A 19725-nucleotide genomic window follows, 5' to 3' on the forward strand; every position below is an offset into this window, starting at 1 on the left:
TTGGGATTCAACCCTACAGTGATGACTGCAACAGTGAAACACGATGAACATAGTACAGTTGTGTACACTTACCATAAATCTAGATGTTAGAGTGTCTTCAGTGTTGCAGTCTGGGTTACCCACCCTCCTGTCCCCTCTTATACTTTTTTGTTGTGGTTCCCTGCTTCACCTTTCTTCTGAGGTGTATTTGCTACAGGGTATGGGGTTTGTTGTATGTTACATTTTTGTTTTACTTTTAGCCTTTACTTTTGGGCACCTGACATCTGGGGCAAAAAAAACTGGAGAACATGGCGTCGACTGGGAGCTTTGTACCCCTGGCGCACTGACGTCAGGGAGGGTGAGTTCACAGCCGACGCCGGACCCAGACTTTGGGATTCTGGACGACCGAGGGCTGCCTGCCGGCAGGAAGAACCCTACAGTGATGACTGCAACAGTGAAGACACTCGAACATCTACATTTATGGTAAGTGTACACAACTGTACTTTTCGTGTTCCTTCCTTTGCTGTCCAGCTTCAACTGAATGTTTATACGGGTTTCCTGTGGAAGGCTCCAAAATGTCTTCATATGGCAACTGTCCACTTGCTTCCTGTTCCACTGGTTTCTGTTTAGTTTGTATGTCTATTGCTCTATCCTGCTGTGGTGCTTTCTGAGTTAGATTTTCTACACTGAATCCTTCACTTCACAGATACTCCATAACTTCAGTTTCTATTTCTTTAACCTCTCCATTACTAATCTTCTTTTCTACTTTTCCTTTGTTTTATTTTTTGTATTGTAAAGCTTTCCATGTCTAGATTCCTTTGCCTGTATTTCTCTTAGGTTCATAGGTAGGTACTAGGCCATCTGCCTGAAGGCATTTATAAGCCTAACCAGAATGTGTTGACTTTCGCTGCCCCGTTAGATTGGTTCTCTGTGCCTCTGTCCAGCAGAGCCACTGAAGTGATCCCTGGGGTAAACGTTCTGTTTCCCATCCACTCGTCAAGGTTTCTCTTAAACAGTGTTAGCGAAGAGCTCTGCCTAATGTCAATTGGAATCTTGTTCCAAAGCATGGGAAGTCTCTGGGACAGGAATCTATCCCTCCAGCATGTCCTATTTATTGTTGTGGTGAGGTTTAGATCCCTAGAGCGTGTGACTTGAGGGGATATTGTTTTCTTTAGGTGGAGCATGTCCATCTATTCTGGGTTGGGCATGGCCTTGTATGTCAGGCAGAGATCACCTCTGAGTAGGCGGTATGCAACCGAGTACAGCTGGAGTTTCTTCAGTCGAGCTGCATAGGGCATGTGTTTGAGGCCAGTGATCCTCTTTATGAGGTACTTCTGTGGTCTTTCCAGCTGTTGCAGGTGTCTTGTAAGGTACATCCCAGATGGGGCGTTGTACGCTGTGATGGATGGGTCTGATGAGTGATGAGTAGAGGGGCACAATGACCTCTTTTGATCTGGATGCGAACCCTTTTGTGATTAGGTGGGATAGACGGATTTTCTAACCACTTTGGCAATGTGGTTATCAAAGGAGAGATTACTATCTTTTTGTGTCCCCAGATCCCTTATTACATCTTCCGTATTTAGGGGACTACCACTTATATGGTAGTTTGTGGGTACTTTGTTTTTTCTAAAGGGGATGACTATGCACTTTTTGGCATTTAGCTTGAGGCCATGATTTTGACACCAGGTATCCGTCTCAGTGAGACCATTTTGGAGGATGTCTGCCAGCCGGAGTGTCAGTTATAGCCCCTAGTTTGCAGTTGTCTGCGAACTTGGTCAGTCATAGTTTTCCTGTGCTTGCCTGTACCTCTGAGATGAATATGCTGAACAGGAGGGGTCCTAGGACTGAGCTGTGGGGAATGCCACTTCTAACCGGTTTAGAGTTGGACCTAGCTCCCGCAGCTCTCACCATGTGGGTTCTAGTCCGTGAGCCAGTTGGCAACCCATCTTGTGACATAGGGGTTTATGTTCAGGCTGGTGAGCTTGTCTATAGTACCAGAATAGGGAATGGTGTTGAAGGCTTTTGCGAAGTCTAGGTAGGCTGTGTGTACCACCTTTCCCTCGTCTATAGCCTTGGTAACTATCTCAAAGACGTCCACCAGGTTTAGGAGGCATGATCTTCCCTTAACAAAGCCGAACTGGCTAGGGTCCAGTGTTTGGAGGTTCCCAATGTCTCTGTTAATGAGTTCCATGATGGTGTGCTCCATAGCCTTGCAGACCAAGCTAGTCAGGCTTATAGGCGATAGTTCCTGGGGTCTGTTGTGGCTCCACCTTTGTGGAGCAGAATAACCGTTGCTGTGCACCACTCTGAGTATGTAGCCTGTGGAGAGGCTGAGTTTGAATTGTCTGTTTAGGTGAGGGGTTAGTTGGTCTTTGAGCTTGTGTAGGACGCAGCCTGGGACACCGTCCGGTCCCATTGAATGCCGTGATGTTCTTCGTCTTCCCTTGCTGCAGTCCTGACAATTGGGTATAGTCGTCCAGCCAGGCCCGAATACCAGATACTAGTAAGGCTGGCGTCGGTAGATGGCTATTAGACGGCGTCCAGTACTCAGGGGTACTATCCGCGGACCGATTCGCCATTTCAGTCTTTTTGCCATGGTCCGATGCAGAAGCAATTTTTTTAGATGCGTGCAGCGTTCTGTTTTTTTTTTTTTCCACCCAGTTCGAGTTAAATACAGAGTTGCTAAAGCTCCCCGGTTGCTAGAACATTTTTTTTTTTTGCAAGTAGTATTTAACCGGAAGCAAATAAAAGAAAATACCGTGTGGATTGTGGAACTTGATACCGCAGGGATATTATCATATTGTGTGTTTACGGTGTAGGTACCTGGAGGCACGGCTGTGTTGGTTTGTGCTAGATTTAACAATTGTTGTAGCAAGTATTAAGTTGATTATAGGGGGTGGTTGGTGTTTGGTTGCAGCAATTTATACCGTGCCGTCGGATGGCTCGGCAAGGACTCATCTAAGAGCTACATCTAAGAAGCGCAAGGGGGTCTAGGTGTGAGGAACCGACTAGGGTCGAGGGGTTCTTTAGAAAGGGGAGCCAGAGGGAGCTCAGGAGCCCAAGTAGAGTCTCAGGCAGATAGGTTACTGTTACAGGATGTGCCCCTCTCAGGGGAAGGCCCCTCTGAGGGGCTTCTCTGGGGTACTCTTCTTCTCTCTCTGTCGTCCCTCTGGGGCAGCTAGTTTTCTGTTGCCTTCTTCTTTTAAGGCAAGGCCAAGCTTAAGGCTTGGAGCTTCTCCTAGCGGGCTCTTGTGCCTCTGATTAGAGGTTCTATGCCCCACAGAATGAGAAATTATGGATGGAAGTTCTATTGATTACCCTGATAGAGGCTTCCCAGGTCAGGGAGTTTTGAGGTTTTGACTTGAGTTTCTTCCCCAGTGTTCTTGTGAAAGACTTCAAAGAGTTCCTACTGTGGTTTCCTCCGGATTTAATTTTTTCCTTCCTTTCCTCCTCCATGATGCATTTTCAGACTCTTGCTGAGAGGACTTTCATTTTCAGAGACTCAAAATCCTTGAAATTACTCCTGACTTTGAATAATTGTAGGCCTGTCTTGATGAGCCATAAAGGTTCTCCTGTGTCTGTTTTGGTGAGGAATGTCCTGCAGATGCTTCTCTCCCTCCTGTGATGGTGGCTGAGTGCTCCATTTGTCAAGCTTCTCTGAACCCTGTTTCCTTGCCTCCTGCTCCTGTTAAGCCATTTGTTTGATTATAGGGTGCCCTCAACTATTGGAAGAAAAGGGTGTTAAAAAGAGGCGGGCTTCCAATCCTGTCTCCTCTGATCCCTCTGATAAAGAACTTTCAGTGGGTAAGTAAGAAAGTATATATATTGATGTCTAATTATCTCCTTTGTGGGATTGAAATGCTGGTGGATGCTTTGGCGGAAGGTAATGATGTAAAGAATTGCTGGATAATTTCCATGTGTGAATCAAGTGTAAAAGAATTAGCAGATTTGGTGTATGTGTCTCAGGCCCTGGGTAAGTGGGAGTTGATGCTTCGAGTTCTCTGTGGTTCTATGATGCGGGGTAAGCATTTTTGCAGTGTTAGCTTATGATGTTGTTTTATGTTGAAGGAATTGCTCTTACTTCAGCTGGTAAAGACCAAGGATGGGATGTGGGTCTCAGTCTGATGTGGAAGTTGGACCGCCTGCTAGCCTTAATTTAACTTACAGTCTGGATGTGTTGTTTGGACCGACTGTGGAAGTGTTGCCTGTGCAGGGTGGGAGAGAAAGAGTAGTGGTTGGACTGCTAAGTCTGCTTAGAGAAAGATATGGTTTCAAAGGCTCAGGGTGGGTGGTGACGTGGAAGGGGCCAGGGGCTGCTCAGTCTACAACCTAGGGGAGGTCAATCAGTCCTGTGCCCAGGTTCTGAGGCCTTTTAGGCTCAGAAAGCACTCTCTCTTTGCAAAGAACTAGGGAGGTGGATTCTCAGTTTCGTAGGGGTTTGGGATTTAACAGATTTTTTCAAAGAAAAGGTCGGGCCTGGGCACTCCTTTGTAGATTTGCCCTGGATACACAATCAGAAAGGTATTGATTTATAGATGTCAAGACACTGACAGAGAAAAGGGGATGTCTCACCATTCAGTTTCAAGGGTTGGGGGCTGCCAGATCCAGTTGGTTGTCAGAGTTTCCAAAGAAGGTACCTTCAAAGAGGCATTTTGGATTTTAGTTTAACCTTTTATCTCGGTAATTTTGGATTTAGTTCATCAGTTACTTATCTGGATTGGCCCGTCTTCTCATTGTCGTTAGGAAGACTGTAGCGATTTTACTCTGGTGATTGCTGACTTCATCAACATTGAAGGCAGAAAAATCTCTTCATGTTGCCAGCACTTATGCCCATGTTCTAAAGAACGAACAACTTTGGTTTCGAACTGGAATTTTCCTTATCAGGCCTTATTGCCCTTAGGTATATCTACCTATCAACAAAGCAAGTTCTAGTACTGTGATAAGCACTGTTTGAGCTGAGGCATTCGTTATCGATCACCTTCACTGCCTGGTTTAAGATTCTGGCTTCTTCTTCACAATGCCAGAAGATTCTCATACTTTAGCTAAGATCCTCTAGTAGATGCTGAGCGAAATTCTGCTCAAGAAAGTACCCTCTCAAGACACAGCAAGAGATTCTGTGAGACTAGTCTGAATATGCAGATAACCCTTTTAACCCCGGACAAAGTCAAGCACTTAACACTTTCAAGCCATCAACTTTCTCTCATCATCTCAGTACTGGGTGCAGGACAGAGGACAGTGCATGGCAGTTAGGCACATCTTGTGCCTGTAAATGGCAAAGTGGCATCAGCACTGCTATGAGGAAGCTGCAATGTTATCTCAAAACTGTATGGACTGCTTGCAAGATTAGGACAGGGTCATTCAACTATAATAAATTCCGCTAGGAATTCTCTTAAGAGGCGGCTCAGGAATGTCTTCAAACAAGACTCTCTCTGACCCGGCAAATGGGTCAGAGCCATTCGACAATGATTTGTGCCTGCTCAAGGAAATGCTCAAATGGAAAGTGGAAGGAACAAGTGGCAACATGAAGGCAGACTCTAGCAATCAACATGCAATGATGGCTGGATGAGTTACTTCAGTAGCGTTGGTGAGTCATTACTTCTTCCTTGGCCTCATAGACTACAAACAGAAGCAAGAATGGTCTGTCACCATCAACATGCCAGGCATCTTGAATTTCATGGAGACATTGGCAGTTGGGCACTGATACTTTCTTCCACTGTTTCTGCCAGCAACACAGACTTCAAACATGGACAAAGCAAGGAGCTAGCAGATCCCCCTACAGTGGATGTAGCAATGAAAGACACATCATCCCCATCCCCACGGTGAAACTTTGATGTATTGTATTTCAGACATTGACAGTGTCATGGGGAACTCAGAACATTTCCACCAGTGTTTGACCCACACAAATTGAAGTATTCCACAAGCTACTTCAGTGTTTCATCCCTCTTTGAGGAAAGTGGATTTTCAGTCCTCTTTTCTTCATCTGTATGCCACCTATGCCTCTGATAAGCTCAGGGGTATTTCAACCAAGGAAGATTGACAGGCCAAGGGATTGGCCTTCCTGTATTATGACCCAGCTTCAGAACTGGTACCCAAATGTGTACCCACTTCTCATCATTCTTCTCTAGGAGATTCCATAGCTGCCTCTTCTCAATCAGGCGTATCTTCATCTTCAGTCATTGGCTCTCTGTGTTGATGTTGAATATTCTGTGTGCTCTCATTCCTCATCTGATTTGACTCTTTTAGGGTTTAGCTGCTCTTCTAGGAAGAGTTTTTACCTAGTACTAGCTGGATGTATGGCTATGGAAGAGAATTTATTTTGGATGAGCAATTCAATTTGTTTATTTTTATTTTCAATTCTGTGTAAAGACAAGATATCTTACTGAATTATTGGACAAGGTTTGTCTGTGTCTTCATAAGATTAGAGCTGCAGCTTTTGTCCTTTACTATGATTAGAATGTTCTTTGTTTTTATTTTGTTTGTTCAAATTGTGACCCTTTGTTTCGCCTTCTTGTCCCCACTGCAGTTTGGATTGTCTTGGGAATTGGATTTCCCGCCTTGTTACTTACTCCTTAAATCAATTGTTGAAATAGAAATTGCAAACTTGAGATTTGTTGTAAGACTGCTTTAGCTACTGCTATCTTTTCTGCAGTCAGGGAAGACTTACTCATAAGAGGGATTACAGTAGAGACAGGGGTGGTGCTTTCGCAAACAACCTTTACTGATCGTACTTTGGCTTCTTTTTCCCATAAAGGTGGTGGTATGTGCCTTTACTAGCTATTCTTTTATAGATAAGTTCAGATCCTCAAAAAGACTTAACCCAAAGATTTTACTTATTTACAGTTGCTACAGGGAAGGAGACTTTTTGTTGATTTTACAGTCTCATAGTCTGCTGCTTTACTTTTTTCTGCAGCTTTAAGGACACAGGGCAATTTTAGTGTCTTATTGCTATTACTTGAGGTTTTTTGGTTTTTTGATTGCATTCCCAGATTGGCAAAGAGGTTCCAGTTCTGGTTTGATTGGTTTTAATCACTTTAGCTATATGTCACACAACAAACTTTTTTGGGGCAGCCTCTACAGTTCAATGCATAGCTTGCTTTCGGTTCACAGGGCCTGGGGGTGGCAAGATCAACTGCCATTTTAAGAGCTACTTTGGTTGGTTGCAGCTGTTTTACAGGGACATTGACTAAGGCTATTCTGGAATTAGCCAATTTGCCTTCTAGGGTGTTTTAGGAGGTACATTATTATCTCACTATTTTTAGTACAGTAGATAACCTGTAATATAATTTGTTTTTACCATATTGTCAGGATGTTAGCACCTTGCCCTTTGCCACATACCCTTTCTCCTTCCCTGTGTGTTTGATTTCGGTTTAGGGTTTGTTTCAGGACTACTGACGCTATTATACATGTTTATATTGTACATGTTGTTGGGTACTCTTTTGTTTTGGGGACTTGCAGCTTAAATTGTCTTTAAACATGGGGTACATTTGGGCAGGGAAATAGCGAGGGTCATGTTCATTAGTACCCTGGCGTACTGGCGTCAGTCTAAGCCGCCCTCTGTGTTTCATGCATCTTATATTGGGGCGGCTCTGGCCCCAGCGGACTATGCTGGGAGGCCGGACTGGCTGCACTGTCTTTTGGGTCGAACATCTACATTTTTTGGCTTTGGAGAGAGCTGTTTTAACCTGATTGTCTTTTCAGGGACTCCACATTCTTCTGGTATGGTTATGGGCCCTTTTGGGGGTGAGGGGGGGGGTGAAGTTTGCACTGAATCTGTCTCCCAGGATGTTGGCGATATTGGTCTGTTCAGTGTATTTTGTGCCATTCTGCACTAACTCTGAGCAGATCTGAGCATTGCCACTGAATGCCTTGTGGTTATCTTTGGAGTCGTTGGCAATTTTTCTTTCGAAGCTCGCCTTGGATGATTTTATGAGGGATTGTAGTTTCTTGCCGATACTGATCAGGGATGTCTTCCCTTCTTGGGATTTTACTCTCTTATGTACTAGTTTCCTCCTCCTATTGTATAGCTTGTTCATGGCAGGGGTCCACCAGACTGATTTCCTTTTCTTGGAGGAGTGAGTCTTTGTTTTGCTTGGGATAGCACGATCCATGATGCATTCTTGTATGTGCCCGTAGAATGCATTAGTAAAGGATTTTGCAGCTCGGACAGCGTTATCCTTTAGCATGGGGGTCTTCAAATATCTTTTGTGCTACTCTTTTTGTATTGATTAATTTTGGTTTCTCTTTTGCATAAATATTGCACCATACTAAATCTTTTTCTTTCCCATGTCCCTATTTCTTCTTCAGATCTCACTCGATCTTCCTGTTTCTTTTTACTTTTGGGACTGTTCCATCACGCTGTGGAGTAACCTGTGTTAAACCTTCTACACCAAATCCTTTACTTTGCAGGTATTTCATAACTTCAGCTTCTAGTTTGTGTAACTTCTACTTTTCTAATCTTTTCCATATTTCCTTTTTGTGATTTTTTTTATTATAAATTTTCCATATCTGGATGCCTTTGTCTGTATTTCTCTTAGAATATCTTTCGGGCTGCCTTTTTTGTATTGATTAATTTGGCTTTTGACTTTACATAAATATTGCACCATATCAAATCTCTTTCCCATGTCCATATTTCTTTTTTATACTTTTCAAAAATCTCTAGGTTTTGTTTATATTTTCACACTTCCTCATATGCTTCTTTTTCCAAACTGATCCAAGTTTCTTGGTCTATATAATGTTTTTCATATTATATTCTCCTGTTTTTTAATTTCTCCAAGTCATTTGGGTTTCTAATACCATGACTGGAATGGACCCCATTCCTATGTCAAAGTACGATTAAAGTTCATGAAATTAGTATTGTTTCACTCTTTGATGTCAGCCAGAAGTGCTCTTCACAGCACCCGCAGTGTGTCCAGTAATGACTCCTCCTGCAATTCGTACAGTGTTACATCCATTGCCTCAGTAAAATAAGTATTCTATTATGTTGTGCCTACTGTTTTAAATGTATGTATTGTTTAAATCATTGTACTGCTATGCTAATGTATGTTTTACTGACTGCTTGAACTACTGTAATGTTTGTATTGTTCTTTGTGGAGCTTTTCTCCTCAGGCCTCCACTGAAAATGGGTACCTGTTGGCCTAGTGGACCTTTCCAGTAAACAAGTGCAAATAAATAAATAAATTAATAATCGGTAACATATCTAAATGCAATTGTACATTCTTTTTTATAAGACCCATTGCTCCTACTACTATTGGAACTGTCTAGGTATCTTTCTTCCACATGGCTCTCGTTTCTGCCTGCAGATCCAGGTATTTTATGACTTTGTGTCTCTCTGTACATAAAACACTGTAGTCATTGGGTGTCTCGATTTCAGTGATCAATGCTACTTTTGTCTTATTTTCTTGGACCACTGTATCCATTTTTCTAACATCTATCTTTTGAACTGTTGGTATTAGGTGATCCCGTGATATAAACTTCATAATTTTCTTTGATTCTTTGTGGCTCATGTTTCCAGTGTTTTTCAGCCACTTCGATACCATAATGTTTGCACAATCTCCAGTGTATCAGTCTCACCACATTATTATGCCTTTATATTCTCCTGTATATTTCAGTTCATTGTCTCTCAAACCTGCACTTGAATGGTGATCTGCTGCTCACTCCCATTCACCCACCTCCAGCTCTTCCAGACTTCGATTTTAAGGTTGCAGTCAGGCTTTATCCCTGTGTGCCACAGACCTGACATTTTCATGAAAAGTTTTTAATGCCATTTCAGAACACGGTCTCCTTAAAGCTAATGACTCTCGCTATTACATTTCCAGCCTAAATAAAAACCACTAACACATGACAGACTAATTTTTTAGTAATCATCTCCTGCAGTTGCTTCTGTTGAATCAGCATAGTTGGCTAGTTAGTGGAAGACCTCACTGACAACCAAACCAAATCTTAATTGCTGACATTAAAATATCGTGCATATAAATACACACACACACACACATATATATATATATATATATATATATATATATATGTGTGTGTGTGTGTGTGTGTGTGTATATATATATATCTATAGATGGATAGTTGATCACATGCTCGACGCTTGGAAGGTCAAGTCGAGCTGTGCTAATCCAGCATATCAACTATCAGAAGGTCGAATGCCGAAATTACCGACCTTCCAAACTCTTCCCCCCTTCTAGATCCATGTTAGCATTTGTTCCTGAATCTGGAGCAGTAGGGAGTTTCAACATTACACACAGTTTTCTAGTTTTTAGACGTACCATCTTTCGGGGAAAGGTTTTAGTGAATATTCAACTCTACCTTCCAAGTATGTTTTTATATGTGTGTGTGTGTGTGTGTGTGTGTGTATATATATATATATATATATATATATATATATATATATATATATATATATATATCTATAGATGGATAGTTGATCACATGCTCGACGCTTGGAAGGTCAAGTCGAGCTGTGCTAATCCAGCATATCAACTATCAGAAGGTCGAATGCCGAAATTACCGACCTTCCAAACTCTCCCCCCTTCTAGATCCATGTTAGCATTTGTTCCTGAATCTGGAGCAGTAGGGAGTTTCAACATTACACACAGTTTTCTAGTTTTTAGACGTACCATCTTTCGGGGAAAGGTTTTAGTGAATATTCAACTCTACCTTCCAAGTATGTTTTTATATGTGTGTGTGTGTGTGTGTGTGTATATATATATATATATATATATATATATATATATATATATATATAAATAAAACATGTACACATTTATATATAATATATATAAATGTGTATGTGTGGGTGTGTGTAGGTAGGTGTGTGTGTATATGTACACACTTGCACACAAATATATGAATTTATATATAAGTAATTATTGCACATACAGAGCAGAGTCCCATGTTTCTTCAAGGGAAAACTCTAGCAGATTAACAAAACAGTATTTCAAAAGCTGTACTGTGGAAATAAGCTGTGCTACTAACATAATATATCCTTAACACAACGATAGGCTAAGAAAAAACACTTTCATCTTATGTGCTTCTTCTATACAGTTGTAGAGATTGTACTCTGGTGAGGTAGTATTATTCATGTGGCTAGGATGATCTCACAGATAAAACACAATCAGAAAATTTCATATTGTAACTTATTTGCTTCTCAGGTATTGCACCTAACATGATGTTGGCAAAAGTCTGCAGTGATAAGAATAAGCCTAATGGCCAGTATAGAATTCCACCTGATAGGGAAGCAGTGATGAATTTCATCAGAGATTTGCCTATTAGAAAGGTAAGATTTGATATTAATTATGATATGGACATCACTTAAAATTGTTGTGTATGTGGCTTGAGTTCTTCACTCAGATTGTTTGTTGATACAGATACAACTTGAAAATTGCTATACCTTGCTTTTAGTTTGTAGATCATCATCTGTTCTTTACGGAGTAGAGCATTACACTCATTTATCATGCAAGATTTCTGAGGCTTATCTTGTTACTTTCCATTTGTCTGCTTTTCTGACGTAGAAAGTCATTATGATAAGAAAATAAGGAGTTTAATGATTTCAGTATTAATAATGTGTTGTCTGACATTTAGTGCAGTGGATTAATACCAAGATATTAAGCTATTTTCCTGTTTCTTGTGGTACAGAGGTTAGTTCATCAGCCCTTCATTTGCAAGTCATTTAACCTAACACTAATTTGGGACAAAAATAGAGTTTGACCTAGGCTTCTTAATGGTCTCCTGGCCTATTGACTGCCTTCGAACTTGTGATGGCTACATTTCCTACCACCTGTTTTGGCTCATTGTAATTTGTCTTTACCAGTCATACTCTTCCCAATTTTTATCTTATTCGTCGCTTATCTTTGTGTTGTTTATTTGCAGTTTTCTTGAAACTTTGCATAGTGTTTAGCTTGCCATTGTTTTTAATGTCTCTTGCATTGTGTACTCCGTCTTGCCGTCTTTTGACTGTATATCTTTTCTTAACTATCTGCTGATTTACTTGGTAGGTAACTAAACAATGTCCTTCTATTGTCATGTTGCAGTATTCCAAACTCTTGGGTTTTCCTCTCTTGCTATCCAAACATCTGGCCAGTATACAAAAGCTTCTAGTCACTGCTGGGTACGTGGGATGTCTAATGTTGGCTAAGGAATGTGGGCCATAAAAGTGACATTTGCATGTACCAGACCTCAGAACTTCTCTGCCTCCAGTCGAATGTCAGCTGTTCCTGCCATACTGGCCATCGGATCGAAAATTCTAAGATAAGTACCCCACTGGGGACATTTTGTTTCTTTGGATCACTGCATGCATGTGTAGGTTCATGTCATCCAGGAAGGGAAAGTGTAGATGTTGTAGTCCGATCCCCCATAAAGATGCCCACGAGCTTTGCCTTTTTTGTTTAGGGCCTACGCACGGCCATAAGACCTGCTTATTCTGCCAGGCCTTCAAACCAAAAATGCTATGCAGCCATCTGCATGCGTTAAGCATTTATCTTGATAATCAGCGTCTTTAGCGCTTAGTTTTAGGTATGGGAGGGGCTGTCCGGTCAGTCCGTCGAGCCCCCCCGAGAAAAAGGCCAAGGTTGTTAGGCCTAAGTCCGTAGCTGCTCCTTCTCCACCCATTGTCCCTCCTGTGGCTGACAGCCTGGAGGAACAGTCGGTCACTGCCGATATGGGTACCACTGTGAAAGCTGCAGAACCCAGACTGGAAGGCACATCCTCGAAGGCAACATAGAAGTCTGCTATTGACGGCTTGGAGGGCACCTCTGCTTTTACCACCTGCCTAAATGGATCCCTCCACTATTTCACAGATTACTGAACCCAACCCTACCTTCTCTCCGACGCCTACTAGGTATTTCCTTAAAAGGAAAGAGAACAGGAAACATGTTTCTCCCCCAGTAGAGAGCCAGCCAGATTGTCAGGTTTTTTCTTAATGCCTTTTCAATGCCTTCATGGCACTGAGCCCTGCTACACCCTTAGCCTCCCCTGTGGCTATTCCTGTGATGAGTCCTAGACCCTCAGGCCTTGGATACTTCCCAAGCTGAAGCTGAGGAATCATCTGACTCTTTCTCAGAGGATTCCCTGTCATATGTCTCCCAAATGCCATCTCCTCTTGGCTATGCCTCTCCTGAGGAAGAATCTGCAGAAACAGATTCCCCAAGTAAGGATCTCACCTTTGGGGAGACCATTTCAGATATGAGGGAACATTTCAAATGGGATGCCTCTGAAATTATAGAAGTTCAGAAAATATACAATGAAATTCTTCAGATGGACGACTCTGCCCATTCAGCCATTCCTCCAGTAGTACCAGGATTTATGGATGCTTTTAATGCAGCATCAGTTAATCCAGACTCCCAGACTCCTGTATCATGAAAGCCTGACAGATTCTACAAGGTCCTAGAGGGAGCCAAATTCAGAGTTAAGTGCCCTGCAGTGGACCCTGGCACTGTATCACTGTCAGCTGATAAGGCATCTAAGTTCCTTCCATCCTCCTCACTTCTCCCCACAGACAAAGACAACAAGGCCATGGAAAGCCTTGGGGAAAAAGGCTTACTCCTCATCCACCTTGGCATTCAGGGCTGTAATGATCAAGCCCACATGCCCAAATATGCCCCAGCCCTTTTAGGACAAGCCACTAAATTTCTGAGTGAAATCCTAGACTCTCCTGCCAAGGCTCAGATATCCAACCGTATAGCTTTATCCTCTCAGGTCACAAGGCACTCCATTAAGTGCAGTTACGATGCAGCTGAAGCTTCTGCCAGGTCTGCTGCATCTGCCTCTGTCTTGAGAAGATATTCCTGGCTAAGGTTGCAGCCCCTACCTGATCATATTAGGACAAAAGTTTTGGATGTGCTTTTTGATAACTCTGCCCCTTTTAGGACAAAGGTGGCTGAGTTGAAAAATCTGCAACAAAAGGGGAAAGAGTTACAAGACTTTAAACACCTGTTTGTTTCTCTTACTTCCAAATTCCACAGGAACTACCCTTCAGAAACCCAATTCATCAGAAAACACTCTACTGGGCAGAAAGACTGCCAGGAAGCAAACAACTTCCGGGCCTTCCCAGACTCCAGCCCAGAAGCCTCAATTTCAAGACAGGGCAAGGTAGTCTGACTACTTGCCATTCCTGAAACAACCTCTCGACTCTGTTACCTTATCCCTAAGGCTCTCTCACCGTCTCCCTGCTTGGAAAAACATCACCAGGGACAGGTGGGTCTTATCCATCATAGAGTTGGGATATTTTATGACCTGGATCACAATCCCTTCCTTGAGGGGGCATTCCTCAGCCCCCCAAATAATAGCTTCCATTATTTCAGCTGATTATAGACAGCCTTATTGCCCAGGGAACAATTCAGCCTGTCCCTATGACAGAAAAGGGAAAGGGTTTCTGCTGAAGACTCTTCCTAGTCCCAAGAAACGATGGCCCCTGGAGACCAATCCTAGATCTTTGCCACCTCAAGCTCTTCCTGCAAGTGCCCACCTTTCGAATGCTCATTCTGCAGCCCTCTTCCTATTGATTTTCCCTCAGGGGTTCTTGACCGCCTTGGATATCAAGGATGCCTACCTGCACATCCCCATAAGGCCCAACTGTAGGAAATACATGCGCTTCTCTGTGGCCTCTTCACATTTTCAGTTCTGTGCCTTGCTCTTCAGACTTTCTACAGCACAAAGGGTCTTCACCAAGCGCTTGTCACCAGTGGTGGCCTTCTGCAGGACCCAAGGGATTCATATTTCCCCTTACCTAGATGACCTCTTGCAGGCAGACTGGACAGAATCCCTTCAATGCCATCTACAAGCCGTAATATCACTCCTGCAAGCATTGGGCGTCAAGGTAAATTACCTCAAGTCCAACCTGACCCTATCTCAGGACCACATATTCCTGGGATGCCGAATAAGGACAGATGTTATGAGGGCTTTTCTGCCACCCCAAAAGGTGGAAAGCTTACAGCAGTACCTCCTCACTGTTCTTCAAGCCACAAACTTGACTGCCAAGACAGTACCCAAGACTCCTGGGTCATATGGCATCAACCATTCCCATGTTACCATTGGCAAGGCTCCACATGAGAAAGCTACAGTGGTACCTAAGGTCTATTTGGACACAGCACTCTCATCCTCTAGATTACAAAATCCCCTTCCTACCTTGCCTCAAGAAAGAGATTCACTGGGGGTTGGATCAAGTGATTTGTAATCCAGAACTCCCTCTTACAGACTCCCTTGCCAGTGCAGGAGATGTACACGGATGCCTCGGATGTGAGCTGAGGAGTAGCTATGGGTTCCCTGAAAGTCCACGGCACTTGGCCGGACTGCATCAAACAGGAACATATCCATATCAGAAAGATCAGAGCACTTCTGTTGACCCTAAATGCATTCCAACATACGCTGAAGCAGGGCCCACTAAAGTTGTTCACAGACAACACTATTGCAGCCCCCCAAACATCTCCAACGCCCAAGTGAGAACTGCTCTCTCCAAAGCAAAAAACACAGCATCCATGGGACCTGATGGTGTCCCCGGCTGTGTGCTCCACGAACTCAATGAGGAATTAAACCCACAGCTAGGACAGCTGTTTAATCATAGTCTTACCTCTGGATACGCACTCCAGGAGTGGCGCACTGCAACTGTGGTCCCACTTCACAAAGGCGGTGCCTCCACCGACCCTGGAAATTACCGGCCCATTAGCTTGACAAGCCTTATCTGCAAAGCCATGGAGAGGATCATAATGGACCTCATAAATAAAGACATAGGGAATTTGCAGACTTTGGATCCATCCCAGTTTGGCTTTGTCAAAGGCAGATCATGCCTTCTAAACTTGGTTGACTTTTTCAAACAGTCACCAAAGCCATTGATGAGGGAAAGGCAGTCCATACAGCCTACCTCGATCTGGCGAAGGCCTTTGATACAATACCCCACTCGGGTATCATTGAAAAACTCATCAGCTTAAATGTTAACCCATACATCACAAGATGGGTTGCAAACTGGCTGAGTGACAGAACCCACAGGGTCAGAGTTGCTGGCGCCATGTCAGACTCAAAGCCTGTCACAAGTGGTGTACCACAGGGCTCAGTCCTGGGCCCACTCTTGTTTGGCATCTACTTTTCCAAGTACAAGCAAACACAGGAGGGTTATGGCTGACAAAGTTTGCAGATGACTGCAAACTGGGCCATAGTAGAAAACACATCTGACACAGATATCCTTCAGAAGGGTCTCACAGAAACGGATAACTGGTGCCAGAGCCATGGCCTAAAGTTAAATGCCAAAAATGCATAGTCATACCCTTCGGGAAAAACAAGGTTACCCCTAGCTACCAAATAGGTGGCAATCCACTGAGTACAGAAGAAGTTATCAGGGACCTGGGGACCCAGGTTGATAGTAGTCTGTCATTCGACACCCATGTAGCTAAAGTAGTTAGGAAGACCTTCTACATTGCCCACCTTATCATGAAGGGATTCTCATCTAGATCAAGGGAGGTCATAGTCTCCCTATACTCATCACTCATCAGACCAATGATTGAGTACAATGCCCCATTCGAATGTATCTGACCCGACACTTTCAGCAGCTGGAGAGGCCACAAAAGTTCCTCACCAAAAGGATAAAGGGTCTCAAACATCTGTCCTATGCTGCCCGACTGAAAGAACTCCAGCTCTATTCAGTCGCCACGCTTGCTCAGAGGTGACCTTTGCCTAACATACAAGGCCATGTCAAACCCAGATTTGATGAATATGCTTCACCTCAAAAATCTAGATCCGTCAGAGCCACAAGGGCGGAGACTTAAACCTCGACACGGCTATTAATAGGACGTGCTGGAGGGATAGATTCATCACCCAAAGACTCCCTATGCTGTGGAATAAAATCCCGGTATATGTGAGGCAGAGCACCTCGCTGGCCTTGTTCAAGAGAAATCTTGACCAATGGATGGGAGATCGCAGATATACCCCAGGGATTACCTCAGTGTCACTGCTCAACAGAGGCACAGCAAAATAATGGGTATAGTTCCCCATACTAAAGGGGTGGCGTAAGCCACAAAACTATGGGCTAGGCTTGTAAATGCCCTCGGGCAGATAGCCTAGTATGAACCTATGAACCTATGAACTACAGTTCCGTGCTATGCAAACAAGCAGGGGGAAACAAAATCTTCCTTGCTATGCAGACTAGCTCTCCAAGTGGGGAGCTTGTCACAAAGCAGGGAGTCACACTACAGACAGTGTATATCCCTTCAGAGCAGAATACTCAGGCAAACACATTAAGCGGTTCCATGTCACAATCCCACGAATGGATGCTCCACAGGGATGTGCTCCTGAACATAGTCCATAAATATGGTACACCTCAGATAGATCTGTTTGCCTCCTCTATGAACAGACAACTTCCATCCTTTTGCACCAGGCTGCCCAGCCTCTGGAAAGGGCAATGAACACCTTCTCAATCTCTTGGAGGGGAATGTTTCTGTATGCATTTCCCTCTTCCCACTTTTTCAGAAAGTCCTACTGGAAATCCAGCAGGACAAACCAAAAATCTTGTTGGTGACTCCCTTTTGGCCAAGACAGCACTGATTCCCGCTCCTTTTGCATTTACCCAGGGGCAGTCGCCACAAGTTACCTCACAGAGTGGACCTTCTCACACAGGACAAGGGATCTCTAATCCGCCTCCACCTACAATCTCTGAATCGTACCCTTTGGGTGATAGAATTCTGATCCCTTACAAGCACCTCTTCAATGAGGATGTGCTCACAGTCCTGCAGAAGGCCAGGAAACCTAATATTAGGAGATCTTACATGTCTAAATGGAAAAGATTCTCCATATGGTGTCTACAAAGACAGTTGGACCCTTTCCAGGATGATGTCCCTTTACTACTGTCATACCTCTGTGAACAATTATAGACAGGGTTGGGTTACTCCTCTTAAGGCCCACCTTGCTGCTATTTCAGCTTGTCTGCTTCTGGATCCTCCTTTGGCTTCTCGATTGTTTGCAAGGTTATTCCTAAAAGGAGTGCTGCATCTCAGGCCTCCCCAGGAAACCCATCCCACCACCCTGGGACTTGAATTATGCTTGGGGAAGCTCACGGTGACCCCCTTTGAACCAGCTTCTAAGGCCTCTCTAAAACACTGCAGTTGGAAAACAATACTCCTAGTAGCCTTGATATCAGCTAGAAGAGTGTCAGAGTTACAGGCTCTCGTGAGCATCCCCCTTTCCTCATCTTCCACAAAGACAGGCTAACCCATACGACCATCCCTTCCTTCAAGCCCAAGGTGGTCAATGAGCTATACTTAAACCAAACTATTCACCTTCCCATCTTTTTTGCCCATCCTCAGAGTGACAGTGAGAGAGTCTTACATTCCCTTGATGTGTATAGACAGCTTAGGTTTTACTTAGACAAGAGCAAATCTATCAGAAAATCTGACCAATTTCAGCCTGGATTTCCAGCGCAATTTTCTTCTGCTGTGCATACCATGGGAAATCTTTGGGGTCCAAAATTAAAGCACACACCACTAGGGCTATGGCTTCATCTAGAGCTTTCTTTAAAGGATTGGACACTGCCATTTTAGAGGTAGCTACATGGACCTCTGTCCACACCTTTACCAAGCATTACAAATTAGACCACATTTCCAAATCCAGCACTGGATTTGCAAGGGCATCCTCTATGGATTTATAGAAAATAGTTCCAAGTCACCACCCTCTACTTCCCATTGAACTTTGGCACTCACCCAAAAGTTTGGACTACTGCAACATGAGAATAGAAGGACATAGAATAGTTGTGCAAAATCTTACCATAACCGTAGATGTCCTCTTCCATGTTGCAGTGTTCATTCCCTCTCCCCTTCCCCTCTTCTTCCCTTAAACTGTTTCTTCTTGGATGGCACTGGACTTGTACAGTTTTCCTGGGACTGGGGTCTGACTGGGGCGCTCAGTTCTGAGGTCTGGTACCTGCAGATGTCACTTTTATGGCCCACGTTCCCTTAGTCAACGTCAGACATCCGTCGTACCTAGCAGTGACTAGAAGCTTTGGTATACTGGCTGGATGTTCGGGTCGAAAGAGAAAACGCAAGAGTTTGGAATACTGCAACATGGAAGAGAAGGGGTTTACCCTTATATCGTCGATCACACATGTCGACTCATTTAAACGAACCGGAACCGCGAAAAATTTTAAATGTCGAGAATGTCGACATTTCTGGCCACGCCACACCACACCTCCACACCACTGCTGCCATGGGTCAAAAAGGGGCGAGGTTTTGCCGTTTGCTTATATGGAACTCGATGGAGACGTTCACACTTCGGTATTTGCGGAAGCCGTTTTGCCCGTATTGGGATCGATGATGTAAAGGCAAACTAAGAGAAGGGCATCTATGGTCATGGTAAGATTTTACAGAAGTGTTCTTTCTAACACAGCTCCACAGAATCCAGTCCCTTGCTTACTCAACCAGGGGCTCACTAATTTGCAGATGGTATCCTACCTATATACAGTTGCGCAACCTGTACTCAGGCCTGCTCCCTAACTCCCTCTCCTCTTTTTCCTCTTCTCCTTCCTGTTCTCCCCCTACATTTTTCCTGTTCATGCATCTTATGTAAATATGTACATAAGTTTTGCTTGTGAAATATTTGTTTGACTGCAGCAAATGTTTACACCTACATAAATGCACAGTTTCCTTTTTTCATGCATTGTATATATGTGTACATTTGTATATGTGTACAGTTTCTTGTATTCATATATTGTGTGTTAAGGCCATGCTGCTGTACAGTTTTCTATTTACTAGTCATGTAACCTGGGTT

The 19725-nt window shown here is 43.6% G+C and overlaps 1 protein-coding gene across 1 annotated transcript in view; it reads left to right on the top strand.

The window, feature by feature from the left end:
• The window catches only part of POLK (DNA polymerase kappa), a 1256064-nt gene that overhangs the window by 570685 nt on the left and 665654 nt on the right, over positions 1-19725 (top strand). Inside the window, exon 7 of the mRNA XM_044064442.1 lies at positions 11136-11260. Within this exon, the coding sequence (XP_043920377.1) occupies positions 11136-11260 (125 nt within the window). The remainder of the gene's footprint in view (positions 1-11135; positions 11261-19725) is intronic.

Source organism: Protopterus annectens, chromosome 2.part2 (genome assembly GCF_019279795.1).
Source record: "Protopterus annectens isolate FY-2018-M chromosome 2.part2, PAN1.0, whole genome shotgun sequence".
Classification (NCBI taxonomy): domain Eukaryota; kingdom Metazoa; phylum Chordata; order Ceratodontiformes; family Protopteridae; genus Protopterus; species Protopterus annectens.